General features: G+C 42.9%; 1 protein-coding gene across 3 annotated transcripts in view; it reads right to left on the bottom strand.

The window, feature by feature from the left end:
• Nucleotides 1–366: 366 nt before the first annotated feature.
• The window catches only part of LOC117520619 (ecto-NOX disulfide-thiol exchanger 2-like), a 324436-nt gene continuing 299537 nt past the window's right edge, over nt 367–25265 (bottom strand). For all 3 annotated transcript variants that reach the window (XM_034181930.1, XM_034181931.1, XM_034181932.1), the window contains 5 exons: nt 19623–19763; nt 17550–17606; nt 16822–16927; nt 15267–15352; nt 367–535 (listed from right to left, as the gene is read on the bottom strand). In XM_034181930.1, the coding sequence (XP_034037821.1) occupies nt 404–535; nt 15267–15352; nt 16822–16927; nt 17550–17606; nt 19623–19763 (522 nt within the window). In that variant the 3' untranslated portion in view covers nt 367–403. The remainder of the gene's footprint in view (nt 536–15266; nt 15353–16821; nt 16928–17549; nt 17607–19622; nt 19764–25265) is intronic.

Raw genomic sequence — 25265 nt, 5'->3', positions numbered from 1 at the left:
AAAATGCAGAAATATGTCCATTGTGATGTGTTACAAAGTAGCAACAGCAGAAAGAAGAGGAAGAGGCCCAGTGTTCAGTTTGACCCCCGATGACCTGGTTGGGTCGGCCTGCTGCCCCACAACTTTAGAATCCAGTGTCTGTCAGAACTCCAGTGAGCAGGTGACTCTCCAAAAACAACCCACAGACACACATGAAGACTTTGTCGTGGTTTGTTGAGAACATTCCTGCCATCGTGGAAACGTAACGTAAGCTCCTGATCTGAGGTCTGTGCTGAACCTCCAGGATCAGGCCGATGACTTTGATATTTGTGGCCTTTATACAGGTTCTTTCACGTCTCCACAGTGTCCCCGTGTTGTCCTGCCTGCCGTCTCCTCGGTTTCCGGGCGTTGTCTGCTGCAGGATCTAAGTGTTCTTGATGCCTTGGAAGCCGCAGAAGTTCCAGCGTTTTTCCAGACTGGCTCCCACGCCGGTCAGCTCCTGTCTGAAGGTGCAGGGCAGCCGACAGAGAAGAGCCTCCACCTCCGCCGTGCTAATCTGCACACATGCACAAAGTCATTTCACACATCTATAGTTTAGAAAATGATGCATTTTGCATCACCACTCTTAGTTTCATAGTGGAGCAGAACAGAGAAGTATATTCTTTCACCAAAACAGATCATATCTCAGATGTACCTTCTGGCACTTTGTAGCTAAACTTTCAGGTCTTCATTTTAAGAAAATCCTCCTCTGTACCACTTCATCATCAAGCTGTATAACTGGGGATACAAAATGCAAAACATACACTGTGCACAATTTCTCCAATCATAGCCAGAGAAGCCTGTAACTTCTTCTGGGTTGTCTGGCTGTCTTGGTGGTTTTCCTCACTCTTCTCCTTCTTGCACAGTCACTCAGTTTTTGAGAACTGTCTACTCCATGCAGATTTACCATAAAGTGTCATAGTGTTTGTATTTCTTCATAACTGATGTCAATAAAGTTCAAGACATATTCAGTGGCAGCTTTACCATCAGAGAGCCATGACTACCACAAAAGACTCCAAGCTGCCATTGACGTTAAAGGGGGCAAAGGGTCATTTGGGTAGTTTCTGTTGTCATTATGATTTACAAAGAGTAAACACAGTTGTTTGATGCAGCCGGTCAGCGTGATCCTGTCAGATCTTAGAAGCTAAGCAGTGTGGGACCTGGTTAGTACTTTTGATAGGAGGCCTCTTTGGAGCACCAGCAGCTGTGTTTCTCCAGGTTACACCGGAGTTTCGTCAGGAAGGGCATCCGGTGTAAAACTTGTGCCAAATACCAATGCAAATCTGGCTGAGTCCGCTGTAGCGACCCCGAACAAAAAGGGAGCAGCTGAATGGACAACAACAACGCAGTTGTTTGACGATAAATGGCTTCATCCAACCACTAACCATGAGTAAAAAAAAAAAGGTTTTTTGTTATTCATATTCTCTGAGAAATTCTGTCAGGGTATGTACATGTCTGTACAGAGAGCGTACAGTTCTAACCGGAGTGAAATTCTTTGTATTCTTGTAGATACTTGGTGAATAAAGACTATTCTGATTTTGATTCTGAGAGACAGAAAGTCTCACAATAGATTTGAAGTAAAATAAGATGTGGCTTCAGTGGGAACAGTACGCTTTAACGTGAGGGCATTACAATGCGGTTTAAGTGAGAGCTGTAGAAATTAACAGCCATTTCGAAGACCCTGAAATTTCCATGCATTCCATAAATCCCACAGTAATTAAAGTGGTGTCATTGTCCAGTTACATATAAGCCTAGATGTAAATCAGTGTCGAAAGCAGCCATCCCATGAATAAACATGAAACCTGTAGCCTGCAGTATTATGTTTTTGATTCAAAGCTGTCATTAGGTGCAAAAGTATCTAAAGTGGTACAATTACATTTTATTACAGTGAGGCACATCAGTGAAATTGAGTCTTTTCATTCACTGGCAGACCTGTTGAATTAAATTCATGGCTTCTTTTCCCTTAGGCTTGAATATTATAAAGAACTTTATCCTGGAGTTACTGCTAAAAATATGCACAGACAGGGGATGGGGGCATTTTGACATTTTGGACAAAAATTATGCAGTTACACTTTATTTGCTTAAACGCTGCACACCTCCTCTGCTCCTGTCAGACAAACGCAATCTTCTGCCACTACATTCATACCTCCACAGCCACTGAAGAGCGGTGGAGGAGGGACATTTGGTTGAAGAGGGTGACGGCATGGCGGCCGCCTGATTGACCATAAGTGGTGAAGTGAGGATCATCAGTCTAATTAAATCCTGATGTGAGAACAACAAAGTCCTCTGCACAAGCAGGCGTGTCTGCATTAATTATGTCACAACGGATTAAGATCCATCAGGGAGAGAGTGGGTCTGCATCACTATAATGATCAAAGAAGCAGAGAGGATCAGGTTTGTTTTGGTGAGGTCAGATCAGGTCTGAGAGGATGCCAAGTTGCCACACCCCAACACATCCACCACACTACGAAACAACCTTGGGTCCTGGATGACAACCACCCAGGCAGACAACCAGCCCACCCCCACCTCTCAGAAGTGACCATATATCTGCAACAGCCAAGTGAAACATAGGGTTCCTCTTGGACTTCTCCAGCCACAGGATTCCTCAGTCAAGAGATACCTACGTTCTGGATCACACCCAGAGAAACGTGCCACACGGCCAAAATGTTGTCGCTGACGCACCCTCACACGATGCAAGTGATACTCGTCATCTGAGTCTCCTCAAGTAAGCATTAGTTTGAAAGCAAAGTCATTTCAGTGGTATTAAAAGATCCTCCAAAAAGTACCAAAGACATCTAGTCACTGACGTTGGACACTGGTTAGCGTCCAAGTCTCACAACCATACAGTATTTCAATTTCAATTTATTTTCATTATATAGTGCCAAATCACAACAGAGTTGCCTCAAGGCACTTCACACAAGTAAGGTCTAACCTTACCAACTGCCAGAGCAACAGTGGTAAGGAAAAACTCCCTCTGAGGAAGAAACCTCAAGCAGACCAGACTCAAAGGGGTGACCCTCTGCTTGGGCCATGCTACAGACATAAATTACAGAACAATTCATAAAACAAACATACAGGAAACGGTGCACAGGACGGTTTCCGGAACAGATACCACACCCATCTCTGGATGGAGCTGCACCTTAAACAGAGAGAAAAAAAACAGTCAGGCATCAAAAAGACAAGAAATGCAGTATACTTTGTCAGCATTAAACAACAAGAAAAACAGGAAATACTAAGGTGATCGCCGGCCACTAACCCTGAGCGTCACTAAAAGACCCAGAATTTAGGTAAAGTTGAGGCTGCCACACGCTTCATTTCCTAATGAAATGAATTAAAAGAGTATAAAGCATAGAACTATACTATGCCAGTATGCTAGCCATACGAAAGGGAAAATAAATCTTCAAGTCTTAAATCTCGACTTGAAAGTCTCCACAGAATCTTTTTATTGTCGAATCATTTTATTGACGTAGGGAGATCATTCCACAGAACAGGGGCATGATAAGAGAAAGCTCTGTGACTCGCAGACTTCTTATTCACCCTAGGGACACAAAGTAGTCCTGCACCCCGAGAACGCAAAGCCTGGACTGGTACGTAAGGTTTAATTAGGTCAGCTAGGTAGGGAGGTGCAAATCCAATTTTATAGACTAGTAGCAGAACCTTAAAATCTGATTTTACATGTGACATGAAGCCAGTTAAGGTATAACAAAATGGGTGTAAAGTGGTCAAAATTTCAAGATGGCGGCGCGCATTGACGCAGCGGCTTCTGTAGCTCCCGGTGTAGTCCTTAGTAAAAATAGTAGTTTTAGCGGTGTTAGCAACTCTAGTGTTCTGAGTAACACAACGAGCATAAGATACAGCTCCAAAGATTTGCTCGAGCTAAACAACTGCCGTCATGTCCGAATCCACCTGGAACTAAAGGCAACGCAGAGCAGATTGACGAGCCTGAGAGCGAGTCGCAGCTGGAGCCGGCTCAGACCCAAGAGGAAGCGTTGCGCACGCGGGCGAAAATGAGGAAAATGCGGTCTGCTAAACAGGAAGGGCACTCAGAGAGCACACGTGTAGTCCCATGATTTAAGGCTCGTTCTCATTTTATCTCACACACACACACATCCTGAAAGGTAGTGCTTTGAAAACTTGTCCATTCCGTGGAAAATATCAAAGGTCTGGGAAGGTGTCCGCAGTGACCGAGAATATTCCGTCATTAAGCCATAGTCTTATTTTTACTGTGGCAGGATTTTCTAGAAGTTTGAAATTTTCTTTCTTCCATTGCAAACAAATGAAATCCATTGTATTCCCATAAAGCCCATAACACTGCTGTACATGCCATGACATCACCAGAATGTTTCTCTGGAAACACCATGGTTGTGTTAAAGTAGTTGTATTTCAGGTGTGCTACAGTGTCTTCGGTTATACTGTGGTTACAGCATAAGTGTTCACTGTACATGTTGCGTGATCCAGGTCTAGTGTGTTACAGAATCACACTCTGTGCTAGATTACATTTGTGGGCTACCGTGATCTGATCTCCACACCCCATTTTGTCATGATTATAGACTGTGAGGTTCCTGGATACATATCTGAACAGGGCTTTGCTCACAATGTCACATTACAAAATAGTGAAAACTTGGGAAAGTTTGGCTTGAGACATGACAAAGCAGGTCCTTTGATGAGAACACCATCCAAGACATGGTATATGTGTAATGCCTCAGTCACACGGCACACGTGATAGCTGGATGAAGGATGGAAAGTCAAAAAGTCAGAAATTGTCGAGAAAAGGTGGATGAAAGATGCTGCACTTTTCTCATCACTGAATGAAACAAAACCAAAACTAAAGGCCCCTTCACACATAACACAGAAGAAACTGGAAGAAAATCCGTGAAGCAAATATGAAATGGGGAACCAGGAAACATTCCCGCATGTGCACGGTTGCACAGACGTGCACGACACATTGGCGATGGTTTCGTGCACGCTCATGCAAGTGCACAAACACACTGTGAGCAGCTGGAACGTGTTGCACCACATGGCACCTCTGCTGTGGAGAAAAAAAAAAAAAAAACGCACACCATAAAAAACAGCACATTTTATTGAATCCCTCTTATTGAGCGGACAATACAAGTATGAACCATATCTACCTCTGTATATGATCCATGGTCACAGACGTACAGTCATGAAATGACATGAATGAAGCAGTGTGCTCTTATGTGCACCTCTACTGGGCTCTCATTGTGTCTTATTATGTCCAGCCGGCTATATAAACAATTCATACAATCACTGGACACTGATAGATGAGATACTGTGGATGATTAGTGAAAATCACTGGGTTGATCTAAAAAATAAATAAAAGGGGACCCAATACAGAACCCTGCAGTTAAATAAAAAAAAAAAATTAAATGCCACTCGTGGGATCTGAACCTGCAATCTACAAAGGCTCTGATTAACAGACAGAAACTTTACCACTGCGCTACAATCACAGTCTTATAACAGGAGCATGAAATGCTTAAAATCGACAAGGAGATAAACATATGTTTTCAAAAAATAGAAATTAGACGATGTATGGACACTCGTGTTGGGCCAGCCCGCAGAATGCCAAGGTGTGGTGTGTGCGGCCACTGCAGCCTGGCGCAAAGGTGAAAGATGTTTTATTTATTTCCACAGGAGGACAGCAAGCAGAGACACATGCCTCATGGAGGAAAGTTGTAAGTTGCATGTCTTTCAAAACATGGTACGTGTTCCCCAGGTGAGATCTCAACAGCACTGCTGTTGTCAGACACGCTCCTGCTGTCCATTCAGCACCCAGACCAACGTGTCACACTGGTTCTGTGTTCTGTGGTAATTCATTTTAGTTATTTGTTATGTATTGGCCCTTGTATTTTACAGCTGATTAATGCTTCTCTGTCTTCAGGTGTTGTTCCTTGTTCCTTTAAACAGGCCATGATACAGCACCTTTTAAAAAAACATAATTTGGACCCTGCTATTTTTTCTAATTATAGACCCATTTCTAAGATGTCATTTTTATTTAAAATACTTGAAAAGGTCTATACTCAACTACAGTCGCACCTTACTGCATTTGACATAACTGAAAAGTTACAGTCTGGTTTTAAACCTTTGCACAGCACTGAAACTGCTCTTTTAAAAGTTTTTAATGATCTTCTTTTAATCATGGACTCTGGCAGCTCAGCTGTGCTTGTGCTTTTGGATTTAACTGCAGCCTTTGACACTGTTGACCACCAGGTCTTATTATCTCGCCTTGAATCGTGTGTTGGATTAAATGGCACAGTGCTCAAATGGTTTAAGTCCTATTTGACTGGTCGATGCTTTTCTGTAAACCTTGGTCCCTTTGTGTCACAGAAAGCCCCTTTGACTTGTGGAGTACCTCAGGGTTCAATTTTAGGGCCAATTCTATTTTCGCTCTATTTGCTTCCTTTAGGATCAATTTTTAAGAAATATAACATTCAGTTTCACTGCTTTGCTGATGATGTGCAGATTTATCTACCTCTGAACCTTAAAACAAACTCATCTGCCATCCTACAGACTTGCTTTCAAGAAGTCAAAGACTGGATGTCTTTAAACTTTTTGAACCTAAATGAAAGCAAAACAGAGATTGTGGTCTTTGGTGACCTTGACCTTTCTGCCCTTGGTTCACTCGCCTCCTACTGTCGTTCATCTGCTACGACCCTTGGTGTTTTTATAGACAGCTCTTTTAAATTCGAGAAGCAGATCAACACAGTGGTCAAAACAAGCTTCTTCCAGCTTAGACTTTTAAGTAAAATCAAGCGTTACCTGCCCCTAAATCAGCTGGAACAGGTTGTGCACGCCTTGATAACGTCTCGTTTAGACTACTGCAATTCTTTGTATGTTGGTCTTAATCAGTCGTCTCTGCATCGTCTCCAGATGGTGCAAAATGCAGCTGCGCGTCTGCTCACTGGAGCCAAACGGCACCAACACATTTCTCCTGTTTTATCTTCACTGCACTGGTTGCCTGTTGCTTTTAGAATTGATTTTAAGATTTTGTTGCTTGTTTTTAAATCAATTCACGGTCAAGCCCCATTCTATTTATCTGATATGCTGTCATTGCACACTCCAGGAAGAGCTCTGCGTTCCGCGGACCAGAGTTTACTGGTCTGTCCCAGATCTAAGCTAAGGACCAGGGGAGACAGAGCCTTTGCTGTTGCGGGGCCTAAGCTCTGGAACTCTCTGCCATTGAATGTCCGACTGGCTCCTTTTTGCACTGGCTTTTAATACAAGATGAGCTGAACACTGCCACATCTTTTACTGTCTTGTTGATTTATTTTGTTCTTGTATTTAACTTGATATAATTTTAATTCCTTTTATTGTACAGCACTTTGGGGCAGTGTTGACTGTTTGTAAATGTGCTTTATAAATAAACCTGACCTTGACCTGACCTTGACCATGTATTTGTGTATATAGTTATTGTCATAATTATTTATATACCTGTCCTGGCAGTGGTCTCTATTTTTTTAATGTGACATGTCGTGTGCACTGACCTGTCATTTCCAGCTGTCCATGTGCGCTGAGACGTGGCTGTCCGGCCCCCATAAGATCATGTCTGTACATACATATCAGCAGTTTATACAAGTGCCGCAACTCCCCCCCCCCCCACCCCCCACCCAGCACGCCACGTGTTGGGGGGGAGTGGGGGGCAACACATGCGCACACGTGCAATACACATGGACGCCATGTGTGTTGCTTTTTGCAACGGCACTCTTGTGGGGGCACTTAGAAGAAATTCACATCCAGCTCGAAAGTGATTGTCTGCTCAGTGTTTTCGCGCTGATGGGCCCACATTTTCTAAGTGTCAACCGGGCGGTGTTAGATGTTCGTGTGTGTCACCTGGAATTTGACCGACACCTGCCATGAGAGGGATCGAATGGGCTCTCACAGCGCACATCCTGTCTTTCAGCCGCTGGTGTGTGCAAATAGTTGTAGCAACAGGTGTACGAGGCGTTGGAGGCAGCTACAATTTTTCACGAATGGCATGCAATTCCTCCTTGCGCTAGTTAGGGGAGGTGATGGTCTAGTGATCAAAGTGTTGAGTTTGAGACCAGAGCATCCTCAGTTCAAATCCCAGCCTGACTGGAAAATCACTAAGGTCCTTGATCCCCTAGTTCCTCCCGGTGTGTACTGAGTACCTTGTATGGCAGCACGCTCACACCAGGGTGAATGTGAGGCATTGGGCCTCATGTATCAATGTTGCGCACTTGTGGCGTAAATTTATGGCGTAAACTTGAAATACACCAAAGTCACCGTGACATGTATCAAGCAGTGCGCACCTGCCCATTTCTGGCGTACGCCTGACGTGATCTTGATAAATACGGCGGGTGGAAACGATAGTAATTATAATAAACACGCCCATAAATATTCAGACTCCGCTTCAGACACACCCTCATTTTACGACATGGAAGCCAGGAAGACGGCAATGAAAAAGAACTTTACCAATCACGACGCGTGCCAATAGAGCGTCAAAAGCGGCCGTCGTTCAATTGTTTTGTAGTATATAATCAATAAAGTGTTACAGTGGTCCCTCATTAATCACTGGAGTTACGTTCTAAAAAATAGCTCGAAATATGCGAAACCGCGACGTTAGGCAGCGTTATTTTTTACAATTATTATAGACGTTTCAAAGCTGTAAAACCCCTCACTACACAGTTTATACACTTTCTCAATCAGGCATGAACATTTTCTCACTTTTCTCTTGTGTGTAAACACTCTCAAAGTTCAAACCTTAGTAGGAAAATAATACCAAACTGTTTCAGGCCCAAACATTTGTTTGAGAAATAAAAACAGAAAGTTTTCCTATAAATAATTATGATGGCATTTAGAACTAACGAATTAATTTTAACGATCAATGAACGAGGTCGGACACATAAGAAATGATTAATAGTGACTGACCAGTATGTCACAGATCGGGCCTCTGCGTCCTGGCGCTGCGCCTTTTTCCACTCACACCTGGCTGCAGGTGTTTGTTTCCGAGTGACAAACACAGTTATGAGTAGTTGTTGGCGCTCTTTTTTCTTCTGGGCGACAAGATTCTTATAAACAGATACGCAGAACACAGAACACTGTAAAAAAAAGTCATGCAAAACTGGACTAAATACTCCGCGAGACTCCGAGGCCACAACAGGTGAACGCCGTTATAGCGAGGGACCACTGTATTCTCTTTTCACATGTCAATAATTCTTGACATGTGGATATTTGCTCGCTCAATTAATAAGACACACTTAATCTGTCAGATATCTTTATTTTTTAAATGTATTTCTGTATTTATTTTATTGTGACAACCGAATGGAGACGACAAAACCTGGTTGTAGCACGGGCGAATTAAGGGAATGACGGAACTACAGTTGTTATTATCAATTTCATTGTCTAAAACGATCACACCACATGAAGTTAAGCTCAGCGCTGCTCTGGCTCCAGGCTCGAAGTCTGGAGAAAAAGGCGAGCAGCGCTGTCTTTGCAGTCAGCGCTGTAGCCACGGATTGTGCTCCATAACAATCCTGCAAAAGCGGGATTCGTATTGATTATTATGTACAACCCCTGGCAAAAATTATGGAATCAGCGGCCTCGGAGGATGTTCATTCAGTTGTTTAATTTTGTAGAAAAAAAGCAGATCCCAGACATGACACACAACTAAAGTCATTTCAAATGGCAACTTTCTGGCTTTAAGAAACACTATAAGAACTCAGGAAAAATAATTGTGGCAGTCAGTAACGGTTACTTTTTTAGACCAAGCAGAGGGAAAAAAATATGGACTAAATTAAATTATGGAATCACCCTGTAAATTTCTATCCCCAAAACTAACACCTGCATCAAATCAGATCTGCTCGTTAGTCTGCATCTAAAAGGAGTGATCACACCTTGGAGAGCTGTTGCACCAAGTGGACTGACATGAATCATGGCTCCAACATGAGAGATGTCAATTGAAACAAAGGAGAGGATCATCAAACTCTTAAAAGAGGGTAAATTGTTGTGAAAGTGTAGTGACACGGACCCACAACAGGGGGCGCAAATGAACGGCCAATAGATGAGCCAAAAAGTAACAATTTAATGTTGTGAAATGTGCACAACGAACATACAGACAATCTCAGAATATAAATACAGTGTATCCACAAAAGGTGACGTGTGGGCAGGCTCGAGGATAGAAGATGTCTGTCCTGAGAAGAGCCGGAACCACACGATTTCCGCTGCCACAGAACCTGGTGAATACTGGAGCCGCCAAGTCCCGAATTCCCAGGTGATCACCGTCCCCGACTGTCGGATCTGGTACTGCTGGCGAGAACAGAGACAGTCAAGTGTGGGTGTGTGTACACCCAGTAACAACAACGGTGGGAATGCCACCTACACCTCTCACTCAATACGTTGCAGCGATCCCTCAGAGGAAAAAGAGTGCCGTCTTGCACAGCCTCCACAAACTAAGGACCTGCAAACACTCACAATAAACAGATTCAGAAAATACCACAAAAAGGCTGAGGATATTACCTCTAATGAAGTACGATATCTCGGCGATGAGGTGGAGATGACGTCTGGGTTTTATGGAGTGCGATGATGTAGAATGTGTGACAGCTGTCAGGAATTAATAAGTGACAGCTGTCACTCCCGGCTGTGTCCGTGGCGGCAGCACCCTCTCGTGCCTGAAGCCCGCACTTCAGGCAGGGCGCCCTTTGGTGGTGGGCCAGCAGTACCTCCTCTTCTGGTGGCCCACACAACAGTAAATCATCACACAATGTTGCAAAAGATGTTGGTTGTTCACAGTCAGCTGTGTCTAAACTCTGGACCAAATACAAACAACATGGGAAGGTTGTTAAAGGCAAACATACTGGTAGACCAAGGAAGACATCAAGTGTCAAGACAGAAAACTTAAAGCAATATGTCTCAAAAATCGAAAATGCACAACAAAACAAATGAGGAACGAATGGGAGGAAACTGGTGTCAACGTCTGTGACCGAACTGTAAGAAACCGCCTAAAGGAAATGGGATTTACATACAGAAAAGCTAAACGAAAGCCATCATTAACACCTAATCAGAAAAAAAACAAGGTTACAATGGGCTAAGGAAAAGCAATCGTGGACTGTGGATGACTGGATGAAAGTCATATTCAGTGATGAATCTCGAATCTGCATTGGACAAGGTGATGATGCTGGAACTTTTGTTTGGTGCCGTTCCAATGAGATTTATAAAGATGACTGCCTGAAGAGAACATGTAAATTTCCACAGTCACTGATGATATGGGGCTGCATGTCAGGTAAAGGCACTGGGGAGATGGCTGTCATTACATCATCAATAAATGCACAAGTTTACGTTGATATTTTGGATACTTTTCTTATCCCATCATTGAAAGGATGTTTGGGGATGATGAAATCATTTTTCAAGATGATAATGCATCTTGCCATAGAGCAAAAACTGTGAAAACATTCCTTGCAAAGACACATAGGGTCAATGTCATGGCCTGCAAATAGTCTGGATCTTAATCCAATTGAAAATCTTTGGTGGAAGTTGAAGAAAATGGTCCATGACAAGGCTCCAACCTGCAAAGCTGATCTGGCAACAGCAATCAGAGAAAGTTGGAGCCAGATTGATGAAGAGTACTGTTTGTCACTCATTAAGTCCATGCCTCAGAGACTGCAAGCTGTTATAAAAGCCAGAGGTGGTGCAACAAAATACTAGTGATGTGTTGGAGCGTTCTTTTGTTTTTCATGATTCCATAATTTTTTCCTCAGAATTGAGTCCATATTTTTTTCCCTTTGCTTGGTCTAAAAAAGTAACCGTTACTGACTGCCACAATTTTTTTTCCTTGATTTCTTATAGTGTTTCTTAAAGCCAGAAAGTTGCCATTTGAAATGACTTTAGTTTTGTGTCATGTCTGTGATCTGCTTTTTTTCTACAAAATTAAACAACTGAATGAACATCCTCCGAGGCTGGTGATTCCATAATTTTTGCCAGGGGTTGTAGTATAATCAGGAAAGTGTTATTTATGTAACATATGCACTGATTTGTATAATGGCACTGTTTATCATGTTGATCATCTTCATTTTTATGTGGATTCCAGCGCTGGTTCATTTTGGTGTATATTTACGCCACCTCTCGACCTGGTGTATATTTTCAGCGCAGCGTACGCCAATGACCACATTGATAAATGCCAAGCAGCGCAGCCGTTTTGGCGTACACCCCATATACGCTCAAATATCGCCGTACGCATCTTTGATACATGAGGCCCAGTATGTGTAAAGCACTTTCAGCATCTGATGCAGATGGTAAAGTGCTATATAAATGCAGTCCATTTACCATTTTAGTCGGCTCCAATCGTGTTATGTGTGAAGGGGCCCTAATGAAATGACCTTGATGATTTAAATGAAATCAAAACAAAACATTCATGATGATGTGACCAAAAGCGGCAGCCAGCCTTGTCCTACTGCAGTACTTGCAAGTGCGTGATTTTGTTTGTCTTCACAACAAGTTTTGTATGTCATCGCATTTTGAGTTCTTGCTGTGTGTCTGTAACTTGTACACTTTACCTGTGATATTACTTGTCCTGATGAGTACCTTTGACGAGTCCATGGCAAGAGCCACGGGGAACTGTCTGTGGCTAGTCCCAAAGACACGCACACGCAGGCACACGCAGGCCAGCCACAAACGGTTGAAACGTGTAAATAGTTAAAGTAGACCTGCATTGAAATAAATGTGGTCAGATTTCAGAAAGAAATAGCTGATATGTATTTATAAGACCCTTATGAATGCAGTAAAGTAAATCTGTAAGCCCAAATTTGTAATTCAGCGGAGAAATCTTCATTTAAAAATGACAAATTTGCAGCTAAAATTTAGCCCTCCGCGAAAACAGTTTGTACATCCGGATCATTCCCATGACGTCGGGGACAAGACGACGCGCTCGCGCCTTCAGTCCGATCCCGCATTGAAATTGATTTTATCTGTTAGTAATGTTACTGTTATACACATCCTGGTTTCAACATCCAAAAGTAAGCTGCAATGAATGCGAGATACAGCTCTGCATGCTCAGGTCAGCGGCGGCATCGACAGCGGGCGACGTTCTTCCCCGACGCCACTCTCACTGCCTCCGATGCATTTACCGTGTGCATGCGCTCGTTAAATGCTACCGCAGGCCACTCACACCCCCGTGTCTGCTGTGCACCCGCAGACACGGCTCTGTCTACTGAATGGAGGTGCAGCCAACTTGGCACAAGTCCAGAGACTACGCTCACCGTTTTGATGCAGATCGGCCGGTGACACCTGTTGCTCGCAAGGACAGACTTCTTGCGGCAAAATCCGCAGCGCCGCACGTCTCGGTAATCGGAGCCGCAGAGCTCCGTGGCCACTGAGAGAGGTTTATATCTTTTTAATGACTTGGATTCTTTGCGGGCCCCGCCTTCGTACCCCGCGACGGTAACACCAGAGGCGAAAGACTAGATTTTCAATGCAACACCACTCAATCAAACGGGCGCATGAGAAAGTCCCCAAAAATAATTTTCAAGCACAAATAAAAGAAATGTGTACTTACCAAGTGTACTGCAAGACAATATGAAGTTTTAAAAAATTAGATCCTTCCGTATAAGACAAGAAAAAGGTGCAGATGCAAATGACGTAAATCCACAAATTACAGTTGGCGCGCGCAATGCATGCTGGGAATAGGGTCTTCTCCCTGACGTCTCGGCAGCGTCCCGGATGTGCTGACAGTTTTGCGGAGGGCTAAATTTTAGCTGTAAATTTCTCATTTTTAAATGAAGATATCTCCGTTGAATGGACAGATCCTGGCTTGCAGATTTACTTTTACTACCATTCAGAAGGATCTCATGTGTAAATATAAGTCATTTTTTGGTCCAAAGATCTGACTGCATTTATTTCAATGCAGGTCTACTTTAAAGTAGCTGATAAAACATTCTTAACACTGTTTCATTCAGCTCGTCAAAGCTTTAGTTATTGATTTGTTCAGATATTGCATTGCATTTGTCCGCCTTTGTTCAATATGTCGGACTTGGGAGGTTGGACGAAAGTCAAACAAAATGCTAACGTTAAGAAAACTAAGCAAATGATAAACTGTCAAGATGCGAATAAACAAATAGAACAAAATATGGATGAACTGATGGTTGTTGTTAGTATTCGTTCAAATTATTCATTTTTCAATTCGTTCAAATTTTCATTTTAACAGTTTAAAAATTCTGATGAAGTGCTAGCTGCAGAAAAGAAGCTGAACAAAGGTTAAATTATGTCTCTGAAAGTCTACGAAAGTCCAGATTTCTTGTTTCATTGTCCTTCGTTAATGCCATGTGACCGGTGCTTAAGAATAACCCTTATCACGGTTCAGGTTATTAAGGATTACATGCATGCATCAACCTGGAGATACACAGAGGCACAGCATGGGAAGCCGGGCAGTTTCAGCATAAGCCGATAGCACAAACGTCAGAATGTTTGTCATGGTACATGTCGACATTTATGGCAAAGCGATGGACACTGAAAGACACACGAGTATTTGAAAAAAAAAAAAAAAAAAAAAATTTGAAGAAGGCAGAATTAATTGTGTTGCTAATAAGGGATAATACTGGCATTATGCCACTGGAAGTCAACAACAAGGACACCAAATCCAAAAAATGAACAGTTTTATGTGACAGGAAGACAATTTTTTTCCCAGCTGATATCACACTGCCTTTCTCTACACTGACTGGCAGTCATCATCTCCTTCCCAGCATGCTCACAATGCTCAGGGGACGCCCCCATATGATCTATGACGTCACTACCAAATGTAGGTTATGGCATCTGATCGCTTGAATTTCTACCCATCAGGGGTCGAAATTCTAAATTGTTTCCAGACAGCGCGGATTTTGATCATATTGGCAATATAATATTATGAATCTTATTTAAATGATAACGAATAAAGTTATAATGATGCCAAAAAAAATTATTTTTATGACTTAAATCCTAAAAACCCAAAGGCCGTACACTTTTAACACGAAGACATAGTCTGCAAAATAAACTCCAGACTTCAAACATTAAGAAGCTTTTTTTTTGTTCTTGATATGTTGTAGTTATTTTGTGCATTTTCTCAATATGGACCTGGTGCCTGAAATAAAGTAACTTATCTTACCTTATTTTATCTTATCTTATCTCATGTGAAAAGGATAAAAGTGCTCCAGCTGAATTCTGGGATATGATAAACCTGTAGGAGGTCAGACACTTTGATTGATACCAGAGGTGAGGTCTGCTTTAAATTAGTGTCTGCTTGTTACCTTGGTGTCCAAACACTGCAGGTAGGAACAGATGTACTCGATGCTGGCTCCAAACGGGTGCACGTGCAGGAACGTTGAGATGATCCCTGAAGGAGCACAAACAGAAGAAGAAGATGTGACGTACAAACTGCTCAGTGATGTTTCACTCCTTCTCTAACAAACCACCAAACTCAGTGTTTTTTCCCAGAATCCCTCTGCTGTTATCAGCTTTATGAATGTTGTGGATCTGCATTAGAGGGAGAGTTTAACGATGGCTTTGATGCTCAAACAAAACACCTGCTGTCTGCTGACTGAGAGGACCAGGAGGGAGATCATCCTCCACCCCTGCTGACTCTCCATCTACACAACATCAAGGCACCAACAGCTCATTCAAAACAACAAACTTCAGCACGAACGTAACGGTGTGCTCAGTCACAAAGTGACGTTGTACTGATTTCACTGCCAATGTGACCAGTGGAGCGTTTTTGCCGTCTGTGTTTATTTTCTAATTGATGCATTCACTGACCGACAGCGCAGACATTGTGTAACAGCTCACACGCTGATTCCCCGTCATCACATGCATTCAAAAAGACGATCAACCACACAGCGGGAACTCCTCCAAATTCTGATGCATCGCTTTGTGTGAGCTGAAGGGGGCCTCTAATGGGAATCCCAGCCCAGGGGTTTCTGTGGTGGAAATTTCTTACTCATTTGCAACTTAAATGAATATGATTTCAGCTCTAATTACGTGGCCGAGAGCGAATCTGCATCTGTTTACCCCCGTTTGTGATTCTCAGATCACTGCAGATACAGTCATGCTGCGCTCGCTTTGAACACACCATGAGATCATGAAATCAAGGTTAGAGTCCTGCTATGAGTTTGATCAACATCACCCCAAACTCTAATGCAAGTGTTTGGATGCAGCCAGCCGTCACGTTCACATCATTATTTCGGAAGGAAGAACGCCATCAAAGAACAATTTCAAAAACACACTTTGAGATTTGGAAAAGCTGAAAGGTTAGAGAAGCACAGGAGGGTCACTGGTTCAATTCCGTGACAAGCATAAGTCAGGATAGCAAAACAAAAGAACAACTCACAGATACTTAAAAGGGACTATTCATTCATTCATTTTCTGCCACGTATCCAGGTCCGGGTTGTGGTAGCAGTAGACCAGCTGATCCCACACTTCCCTATCCTTTGCCAAGTCCTCTAACTCTTCCCAGGGGAATCCTGATGCATTCCCAAGCCAGCTGGGAAATATATTCCCTCCAGCGTTTCTTGAGTCTTCCCCAGGTGCCTCGTCCCAGTTAGACATGCCTGGAACTCTACTCAACTCAACTCACCCTTTATTTCTAAAGCACATTTAAAATGACAGCAGTTGACCAAAGTCCTGTACATAATTAAAAATGGGCACCAAGTTACCCCAATCGTAAATAAATGAATTAAAAATAACAATAAAATTACAACATGAGGAAGACCTCTGGAAAGAGACGACCACCAGATACCCAAGTACTACACAACTGACATACAAAACTGACTGAGGTGTGTTGTGCGTCTGAGTGTGAAGTCAGCGTACCAACTAACAGGGCTTCCCTCTCGGAGCGGATGGGACTCTGTAGATTCTTCTCAGGAGGACCTTCTTTCTCCTGACTGCAGGACACCACTGCTGCTAATGTGACTTCCTGCAAACACAAAAACACACACACACTAAATTAATTTTCACTCTGGCTGATTTTATGAAAACTGGATTATATGTAAGATGAACGTGGCACTTAATAATAAAATGATTCAAACAAAGAAACATTAAAAGACAGAAATTATTCAGACTCATGCCGACACAAAACATGGATCCACTGTGGAAAAGGACGAGAAAGATATGTGATGGAAGTACAAGAAATAACTCCAAAACAAAATGAAAGGAAAGGATCAGGACTTCCACAAATGGACATTGATAAAAGGACAGTTGGTACTCATGTTAGTATTTGTCATCCTGCAAAGGAGCCTGTGTAACAGTTCCACTTGTTGGTCTTTTTCCTCTTTAATCTATTTGTGACACCCCCAGAACGTGTGTATGTGTGTGTGAGTTTGTTGACACGTGCACACTGGTCTCCGGCTTTATTTCCGGCTCGGCTGCATGCGGCTGATTTATTCAACCACAAAACCCGTGGCTGTGAACTGGGTCGGCCTGTAGTGATCTGTGCCGTGTCACCAAGTTTGGAGAGCAAAGCCAGAGGATGAAGAAGAGGAAGGAGACAAAACAACACGTAGAGAGCAGCAGGGAGCGTTCATCTTTGTTCCACTTACACTGGGTTGATTCACGCTCTCGGCTCTGCCGTCGCCGTCTTGATTCGAAGTTTCCAGCTGCAAAAATAAAAGAAACACACGATGAAAAGATGGTGAGAAACAAGAGACGCTCTAACGTGGATGGACGGGAGCGCATGGATGCACAGCGTGAGGTGCAAACTTATTTTTAGAATCATGCAAAGAAATCTGGTGATTTTGCACACAGACAAAAAAAAATATCTCCATATAAAAACAATTTACTCTTAAAAAAACCCCAAACAGATCCCAGAGAGGCACAACGAGTGAAGAAGAATGAATCACATCAACTGATCACGTCCAACAGAGAAAGCTGCTGTAAAATCTGATTTGTCTTTTTGGTTTGAATTATTCTGCACCTCGTGTTTCACGTGAGCCGTATGCAGAGTGTTAATCGACGTATTTCCCAGAGCTCGCAGGCGTGAGGATGGATTTTGATCAAACTCATCACCATCAGTGCACTGCTGATAACTCTGTCACTCAGGCTGATGGCAAACTGGAGATCTGGTTAAAAAACAAAACAAAACAAAACTAATGGATTCACCTGCAGCCTGTTCTCATGTTTCACAGCAAACACACACCTGTGGTGGTAAAAACACACGCAGATTCTTCCCGTGTGAATCAAAGCCTCTCGTTTGCATGATGATCCAATTTACCAGACGACTGAACCAGAGCCTCGTTTTAACTCACTCGATGCCATTGACTCTAAAACGCCTTTTCCGATAGTAACGCCCCGCGCCAAAGACACGTCATCGAGCCAATTTCTTTTCTTCTCTTTTCTTTTCTTGTGGTATGTTTGTTGTTGACATGGACATAGAACTCAATTTTCTATGGGTCTTGAAAAAACACTCAAATGCTGAAAAGATCCTGGCACTGGGATGTTCTGAACTTTGAAAATGGCTGGGACTCAATGAGTTAATGACGGACCTTCCAGTCATTACACCAAGCGACAAGGAGCATTAACAAACATTAAATATCACGAATGTGAGACAATGTCAGGTAACGCAACACGCGCAAGAGGGAAAAATGAATAATGGTGGAAACACTCTGCACAGCAGGAGCCAAAGGTTTTCGTGGTGACTGAACACCTGATGGTTCTGAGTGAAGGATCCCACGTGTGTTTTATGAGTGAAGTCTCATAACAGATAAGTTTCAGCTGCAGATAAATTGCCTTAACAAGAAAATAAGGAAACAATTTGGCTGCAGCCAACCTTTGGGCACGTGTTTCTGGTTTGGAAACGAATCGATTCAGTCTGAACTTTTTTCATGTGGTCACAGAGGAAATAAACAGTTACAGTGAGCAAAAGAAAGATGAGAAAAAAACAGTCTGTTGCTAACCTGCGTTTAGTGAGTGTATGTTAACCTCAGAAATGTGACTGATGGAAATGTTTCCATTAGTAATGCATGTGGAAATAATAAAAATAAAACAGTGCGTCAAATGATGTTCTAAAACGTTTTCTCTGGTCTGCATTATGACAGAAAGGTGACACAGAAATAAAAGGAAATCATAAACGAATTTCAGAGGCACTTAAAACTCAAAGCTTCAAAAGCCTTTTTTTCTTTTGCATTGAAATGACTAATTAAACTGTCAGTCATAGTGTGTTTAAATTAAGAATTAAGCTCAGCATATCAGAACACTGAGTGAAGTCAGAAATTGTGCATTTGACAGCAATCAGTCGTCTCCTGCAGTGCTGATATTATAAACACACCCTCAAAATGACGTGTCATCATCAGCCATATTCTTCACATTAAGTCATTTTCTCGACCCAAAACTACAGCTGTCTGTCTGTCTGTCTGTCCTTTGTTTACAGATGATATATTTTGCAGATATTGTTCATGCGTTGAGTCATCTTGAAGTCATTTCCTCTTCATTAAAGTGGAAATCAGGCACGTTCACTTTCAAATAACATTCACTCACAAACCAACTTTCCCATCAAACGCACCTTTTTTTCCTCGCTGCAATAAAAACATCTGTGATCTGAAATGTCACAGATAAATTCTTTCTTTCTGTCTCAGGAAACAGCTAACAGATGGAACGGAGTGTTTTCTCAAACTAACCTGTATTGTGTGTGCGTTCTGTAGATTCTGGAGTCCATCCTTCAGGTTCTGGACTTCGTTCTCCAGCTGCTGTTTGTCCTCCAAACTCCTTTCAAGCTCTGCCTCCCGTTGTTTCAATTCATCCCTCATTTTTAACAGTTGCTGCACATCAGAAGAAAAAAATAAATCAAAGTTACTGATCTAACAATGACTACTTACATCATACACAGCAGCCACACAGGAAATCTCACTGACTTAATTAGCAACAGTGGCCTCTAGTGGCCAACAGGGCTGTACCATTAGCAACAAGGCTTCACAAACAATTTCATAGGGCTGCCTGCCTTTATTTTATTTAATGGTTATTCTGCATGTTGAAAGAGCCAAACATGGCCCATAATAGGAGGTTCCCTGGTCCTCACGTATGTCTATCTTTGGCAACCGTATCGACTGTGATGTAGCATCATGAAAGGAACTGGTAGCTATGAAAGAACATTGCTGGAGTTACACTGTAGTGTGTTAGTCTGGGAACAGCTATGGAGAAACTGAGTTCTTCTTGGTCTAAATGGGTTTGCTTGAGAAGAACAGTGAAACCAGTACATCTGGTAGCAGACTGATGGGAGGAGCTGTCAGAAAGTGTTGAATACATCACTAATCTGTCTTGGTGGCTACACTATAGATTTTCTTTCAGGGTTTGTCTCCCTTATCCAGAGGTGAATTTTACTGAACCTCATTTCTGCTTATCTTTTGAAAGGTAAAAGGAGGCTCATCGGAGAGTTTGTGCATTTTTCTGTTCTGCAGACAAAACTGAGGGGTAGGAGAAATATGCACAACCACAAATTTTCTTTACACCTGAAATGAGAAACACACCATTAAACTTATTTTCATTTTAAGAAAACAAGTGAGCTGGAAACTCCTAACAGGGCTTGAATGCTGAAATAACCCATAGTCTCATTTTGGTTTCACACAAACCTCACAGTTGACGCAGACAAATAAAATATTTTTTATATCATTTCCATTTTTTCTTTTCTTCTTGGTTGTCTTCTTCCGCTGAATCACAAGAGGTACACAAGAGGACCCATAGCTGGAGAGTATTTCTTTGAAGTGGTCTTGTCCTAGATGAGTTTAGGACCAAATCTACAGAGTCCCATCTCCCCTGTTGTGACCCTAAAATGGGTAGCCATGGGGTTACTTGCACTGGCCAAGGTGCCACGCCAGACTCTGGTGGGTGGGAGCATCCATATTACTCTAGTAGTAGTTGTCCTACCTCAGCACCATTTATATCTATCATAAATTTCAGAGCTGAATATGCAGTAGTTTCTAGGGAGTTACTTATGGAAAATTTACAAACAAACAGACTCACTGATTGGCTGACTATTTAATCCTATCCTTGCCCTGCTAATTGCAGGGATTGTTTTCCATCTAAAGCCCCAGTCACACGGCACTAACGAAGGACAACGAAGCCAAAACAAAACAAGAAATCTGGACTTTTGTTGACATCATTTAACCGTTATCCAGCTTCGTTCCTGTAGCTGGCGCTTCGTCAAAATTTTCAAACTGTTGAAAAATGGGAACGAATCCCAACAACAACCTCAATTCATCCATATTCCATTTTGCTTTCTGTCTTGACGGTTCCTCGTCGTTTGCGTAGTTCTCGTACCATCAGAGTTCCGTTTGACTGTCGTCCAACTTCGTCCAAACTCCAAGTCTGATGTTTGCACAAATGTTGATGATATCTGAATGGATCAATAACGAAAGCTCTGATGAGCTCACCATGACTCGTCCGTGTGTGGGTCGAAAAGCAACATTTGTCATACAGAAACAATAGCGGCAAGAATGTTTTATCAACTACTTCAACTACTTATGCACATTCCAGCTGTTTGTGGCAGGAACGGCCATGCTCACACACAATTTACCAGCAAATTCAGTGTTCCAAGCAGCAGTGGCTTTGATGGCCATCAGACCTAAACTGGAGAAGATAAATAAAAACTAACAAAGAGAGCGGTATATTCATTGTGGACCGCTCTCAACCATCTCTCATTTATTGTTCTATTCACAGACTGCATGTAGAAGGGTGTACACCTGCACTTTTCCAAAGCCTGGAAATCAAACTGATTGCTAACCATAACATTTATTTCCAATTTGTCCTCCAAATCCTCTCTAGGTGAAGTGAGACGAAATTAGTTACATCCTGCTGTGTTCATTAAACACAAAGTCTGGAAGCTGCTTTTTTTTCTTTAACAACCAGGAACATCTATTACTATGTGCTCCCGAGTTACAACATATACATTCAAATATAATTTCCCACAATAGATTTAATTTCATTTCACTGTTGTGTGTGGCTGATGATAAAATGTGATCTGGCAAGGAGATGTCTTCAGTCTTCCATCTGATTTACCATATTTTCTAAAGTATAAGTCAGATTTTTTTTTTAGTTTGAGAGGTCCTGTGACTTATAGTCCAGTATGATGTATATATGGAAAAATGATCACGATTCACAACCACAAATTTTCTTTACACCTGAAATGAGAAACACACTATTAAACTTATTTTCATTTTAAGAAAACAAGTGTGCTGGAAACTTCCTAACAGGGCTTGAATGCTTTCAGCATGCATTTAAAACTGTGTCACAATTAAAGCTTTCTTTATATGAGCGATCATTATGGCATCACTATTTTTGAGCTTTTCCTCATGTCAGCTCCAGTTAAAATACAATTAACAGTCATGCTCACTTCAAGCAAATATATATGAATAAATGTCTGTCAAATAGCAAAGAATGTCTAATGACACAAAGAACGGTGCCATAAAAACGCACAGGAACAAACATTCATGTGTGTGTGTGTGTGTGTGTGTGTGTGCGCGTGCGTGCGCATTGCTATGTTGCAAAGGAAAATACGTTCATTTCGACAGCAACGTGAACAGTACACGGATAAACGCACTGTGAGCTGATTTTAAACTGAACTTATTGCTCTGGACCACTCTGTCACTTTGGGAAATGTTCCATGTAGAAAGTAATCCACAAGAGGTCAGTGCTGGGCTCAAAAGTCTGTTTGATAATCAACAGTTAAACGAGGAAGAGAAAAACTCCCCAACAGCTGACTGTGCTCTATGAAAGAGACTCAAACAAAACGGTCTGTCGTCTGATCACAAAACGTGGTCCTAGCAAGTCCGTAACTGAGAGGGTCCACGAAAGGGGCAGAAGGGAGAAGCCATCCATGAGGCGGGCCTGCTGGTCTGTGCCTACAGCCGGCAGGTGAGGGCGAAGTAACGGGGTGACTGCTCCCTCAGCCACAGCGCGTGCGGGCTTATTAGCCTCACTTCTCACCCAAAGTTACGGTGTGGCGTGAATCTGTCCCAAGATGCCTTGCTTCCAGAAGGGCACCTCTGAACCATCAGAATAATATCAAGAAAGAAAGGAAAACAACCCGGTCTTTGTTCTGAAGAAATACCGTAACTGTTGTGTGGGCCGCTGAAGAGGAGGTACTGCTGGCCCACCACCAGAGGGCGCCCTGCCTGAAGTGCGGGCTTCAGGCACGAGAGGGCGCTGCCGCCACGGACACAGCCGCGGGTGACAGCTGTCACTCATTATCTCTTGACAGCTGTCACCCATCTACACTTCATCATCCCACTCCATAAAGACCGGATGTCATCTCCACCTCGTTGCCGAGATATCGTCTACCTTAGGAGGTAACCTTCTCAGCCTGCCACCACCACCACCAGATGGCGCCCTGCTTGAAGTGCGGGCTACAAGCACAAGAGGGCGTCATAGCAACCGGGAGTGACAGCTGTTACTCGTCATCAGCATCAGCTGTCACTCATCCACATCACCACCACCTTAAAGGCCGGATTGCAACTCCACCTCCCCGCCGAGAAATCAGCTACCTTGGAGGTAATTTCTCTGCTAACTTAACATTGAGTAATAATCTGAACTTCTTTGCAGCCGTTTTCCTGTGGTGTTTTCCTTATCTGTGGGATTGGCGTTTGGTGTGATCAACGACGGCTTCGCTTCACACCCCAACCAGATAAGTGATTATACAGGAGCTGCACGAGTGTGTGACTGGAGGTGGAGGTGCTCCCTCCCAAAAGAACACAGACTGTGGGATTACTGAGTGTGCGTACTCACACTCACCTGTGCTGTTTCTGTTCTCTGCCAGCAGTACCAGGTCTGACAGCTGGAGACGGTGACCACCTGGGGACCCAGGACTTGGCGGCTCCGGTGTTCTTCAGATCCGTTGGCGGTGAGGGCCGTGTGGATCCGGCTCGGTTCTGGACGGGCGTCTCCTATCCTCAAGCCTGCCCACACGTCACCCAACGTGTAATTGACTGTAGTTCCACAGTGATTGTTGTCTGTATTCCGTTGTGCACAATTTACAACAATAAATTGTTACTTTTGGCTTATCCATTGTCCGTTCATTAACGCCCCCTGTTGTGGGTCCGTGTACCTACACTTTCACAACAGTAACATGTTATTGACTGGAAGACCAGACGTTTGAATGAAGATGGACTTTTTTCCATTAATGAGAAACAGCAATCGGTCTTGAAACCTTATTTATACTTATTTGGAAGTACAAGGACAGCTCTTTTATCAAGAAGAAGAAAATTAATGGTGAGTTTATTTTCTAAATGACTAAAAAGGATTTTAAATTCTGTTGTACGCTGACCTCATACATGACTGTCTTTTCAGTGACTGAAGGAAGCAGTTTGTGCTGTAACAAAAACATTAATTAGCTCTTAGCATCAAATGGCTAAAGCAGTGTTTTGCTGTAAATATATGAATGATACACCGGGTTTTCAAATGTTTAATTGTGTGGTCCGTTCACCTCACATATGATCATGTGTTCAGTGACTGAAAGAAACAATTTATGTTGTGAAAGTGTAGTGACACGGACCCACAACAGGGGGCGTAAATGAATGGACAATGAAAGAGTCAAATATGAACACTTTACTGTTGTGAAAAGCACAACCAAACACAGCAGATTACAGAATATGTACAATAGTCAATTAGCAAAGGTGACGTGTGGGCAGGCTTGAGGATAGAGGACGTCTGTCCTGAGAAGAACCAGAACCACACGATTTCCTCCGTCACCGAACCTGGAGAATACTGGAGCCGCCAAATCCCGAACACCCCAGGTGGCCACTGTCTCCACGTGTCGGATCTGGTACTGCTGGCGAGGAGCAGAGACAATCAGATGTGGGTGTGTGAACACCCAGTAACAACAACGGTGGGAATTCCACCTCCACCTCTAACACACACTCGTGCAGTGTCTGAGTAACCACTTATCTGGATATGCAGGCTGAGAAGGTTACCTCCTAAGGTAGACGATATCTCGGCAACGAGGTGGAGATGACATCCGGTCTTTATGGAGTGGGATGATGAAGTGTAGATGGGTGACAGCTGTCAAGAGATAATGAGTGACAGCTGTCACCCGCGGCTGTGTCCGTGGCGGCAGCGCCCTCTCGTGCCTGAAGCCCGCACTTCAGGCAGGGCGCCCTCTGGTGGTGGGCCAGCAGTACCTCCTCTTCTGGCGGCCCACACAACAATTTACTCATATTGTGTGCCCTTATAGTGACATCAATTAGCTTGTTAGCTGTGCTCCTTTACACGTGTGCCTTATATATGAATAAAACAGCAATTGAATCCATTTTGCTTAAATGTGATAAATGTGA

This window comes from Thalassophryne amazonica, chromosome 11 (assembly GCF_902500255.1).
Source record: "Thalassophryne amazonica chromosome 11, fThaAma1.1, whole genome shotgun sequence".
Classification (NCBI taxonomy): Eukaryota; Metazoa; Chordata; class Actinopteri; order Batrachoidiformes; family Batrachoididae; genus Thalassophryne; species Thalassophryne amazonica.
The sequence above is the reverse complement of the archived record's forward strand: the minus strand, read 5'-3'. Positions and strand labels throughout refer to the sequence as shown.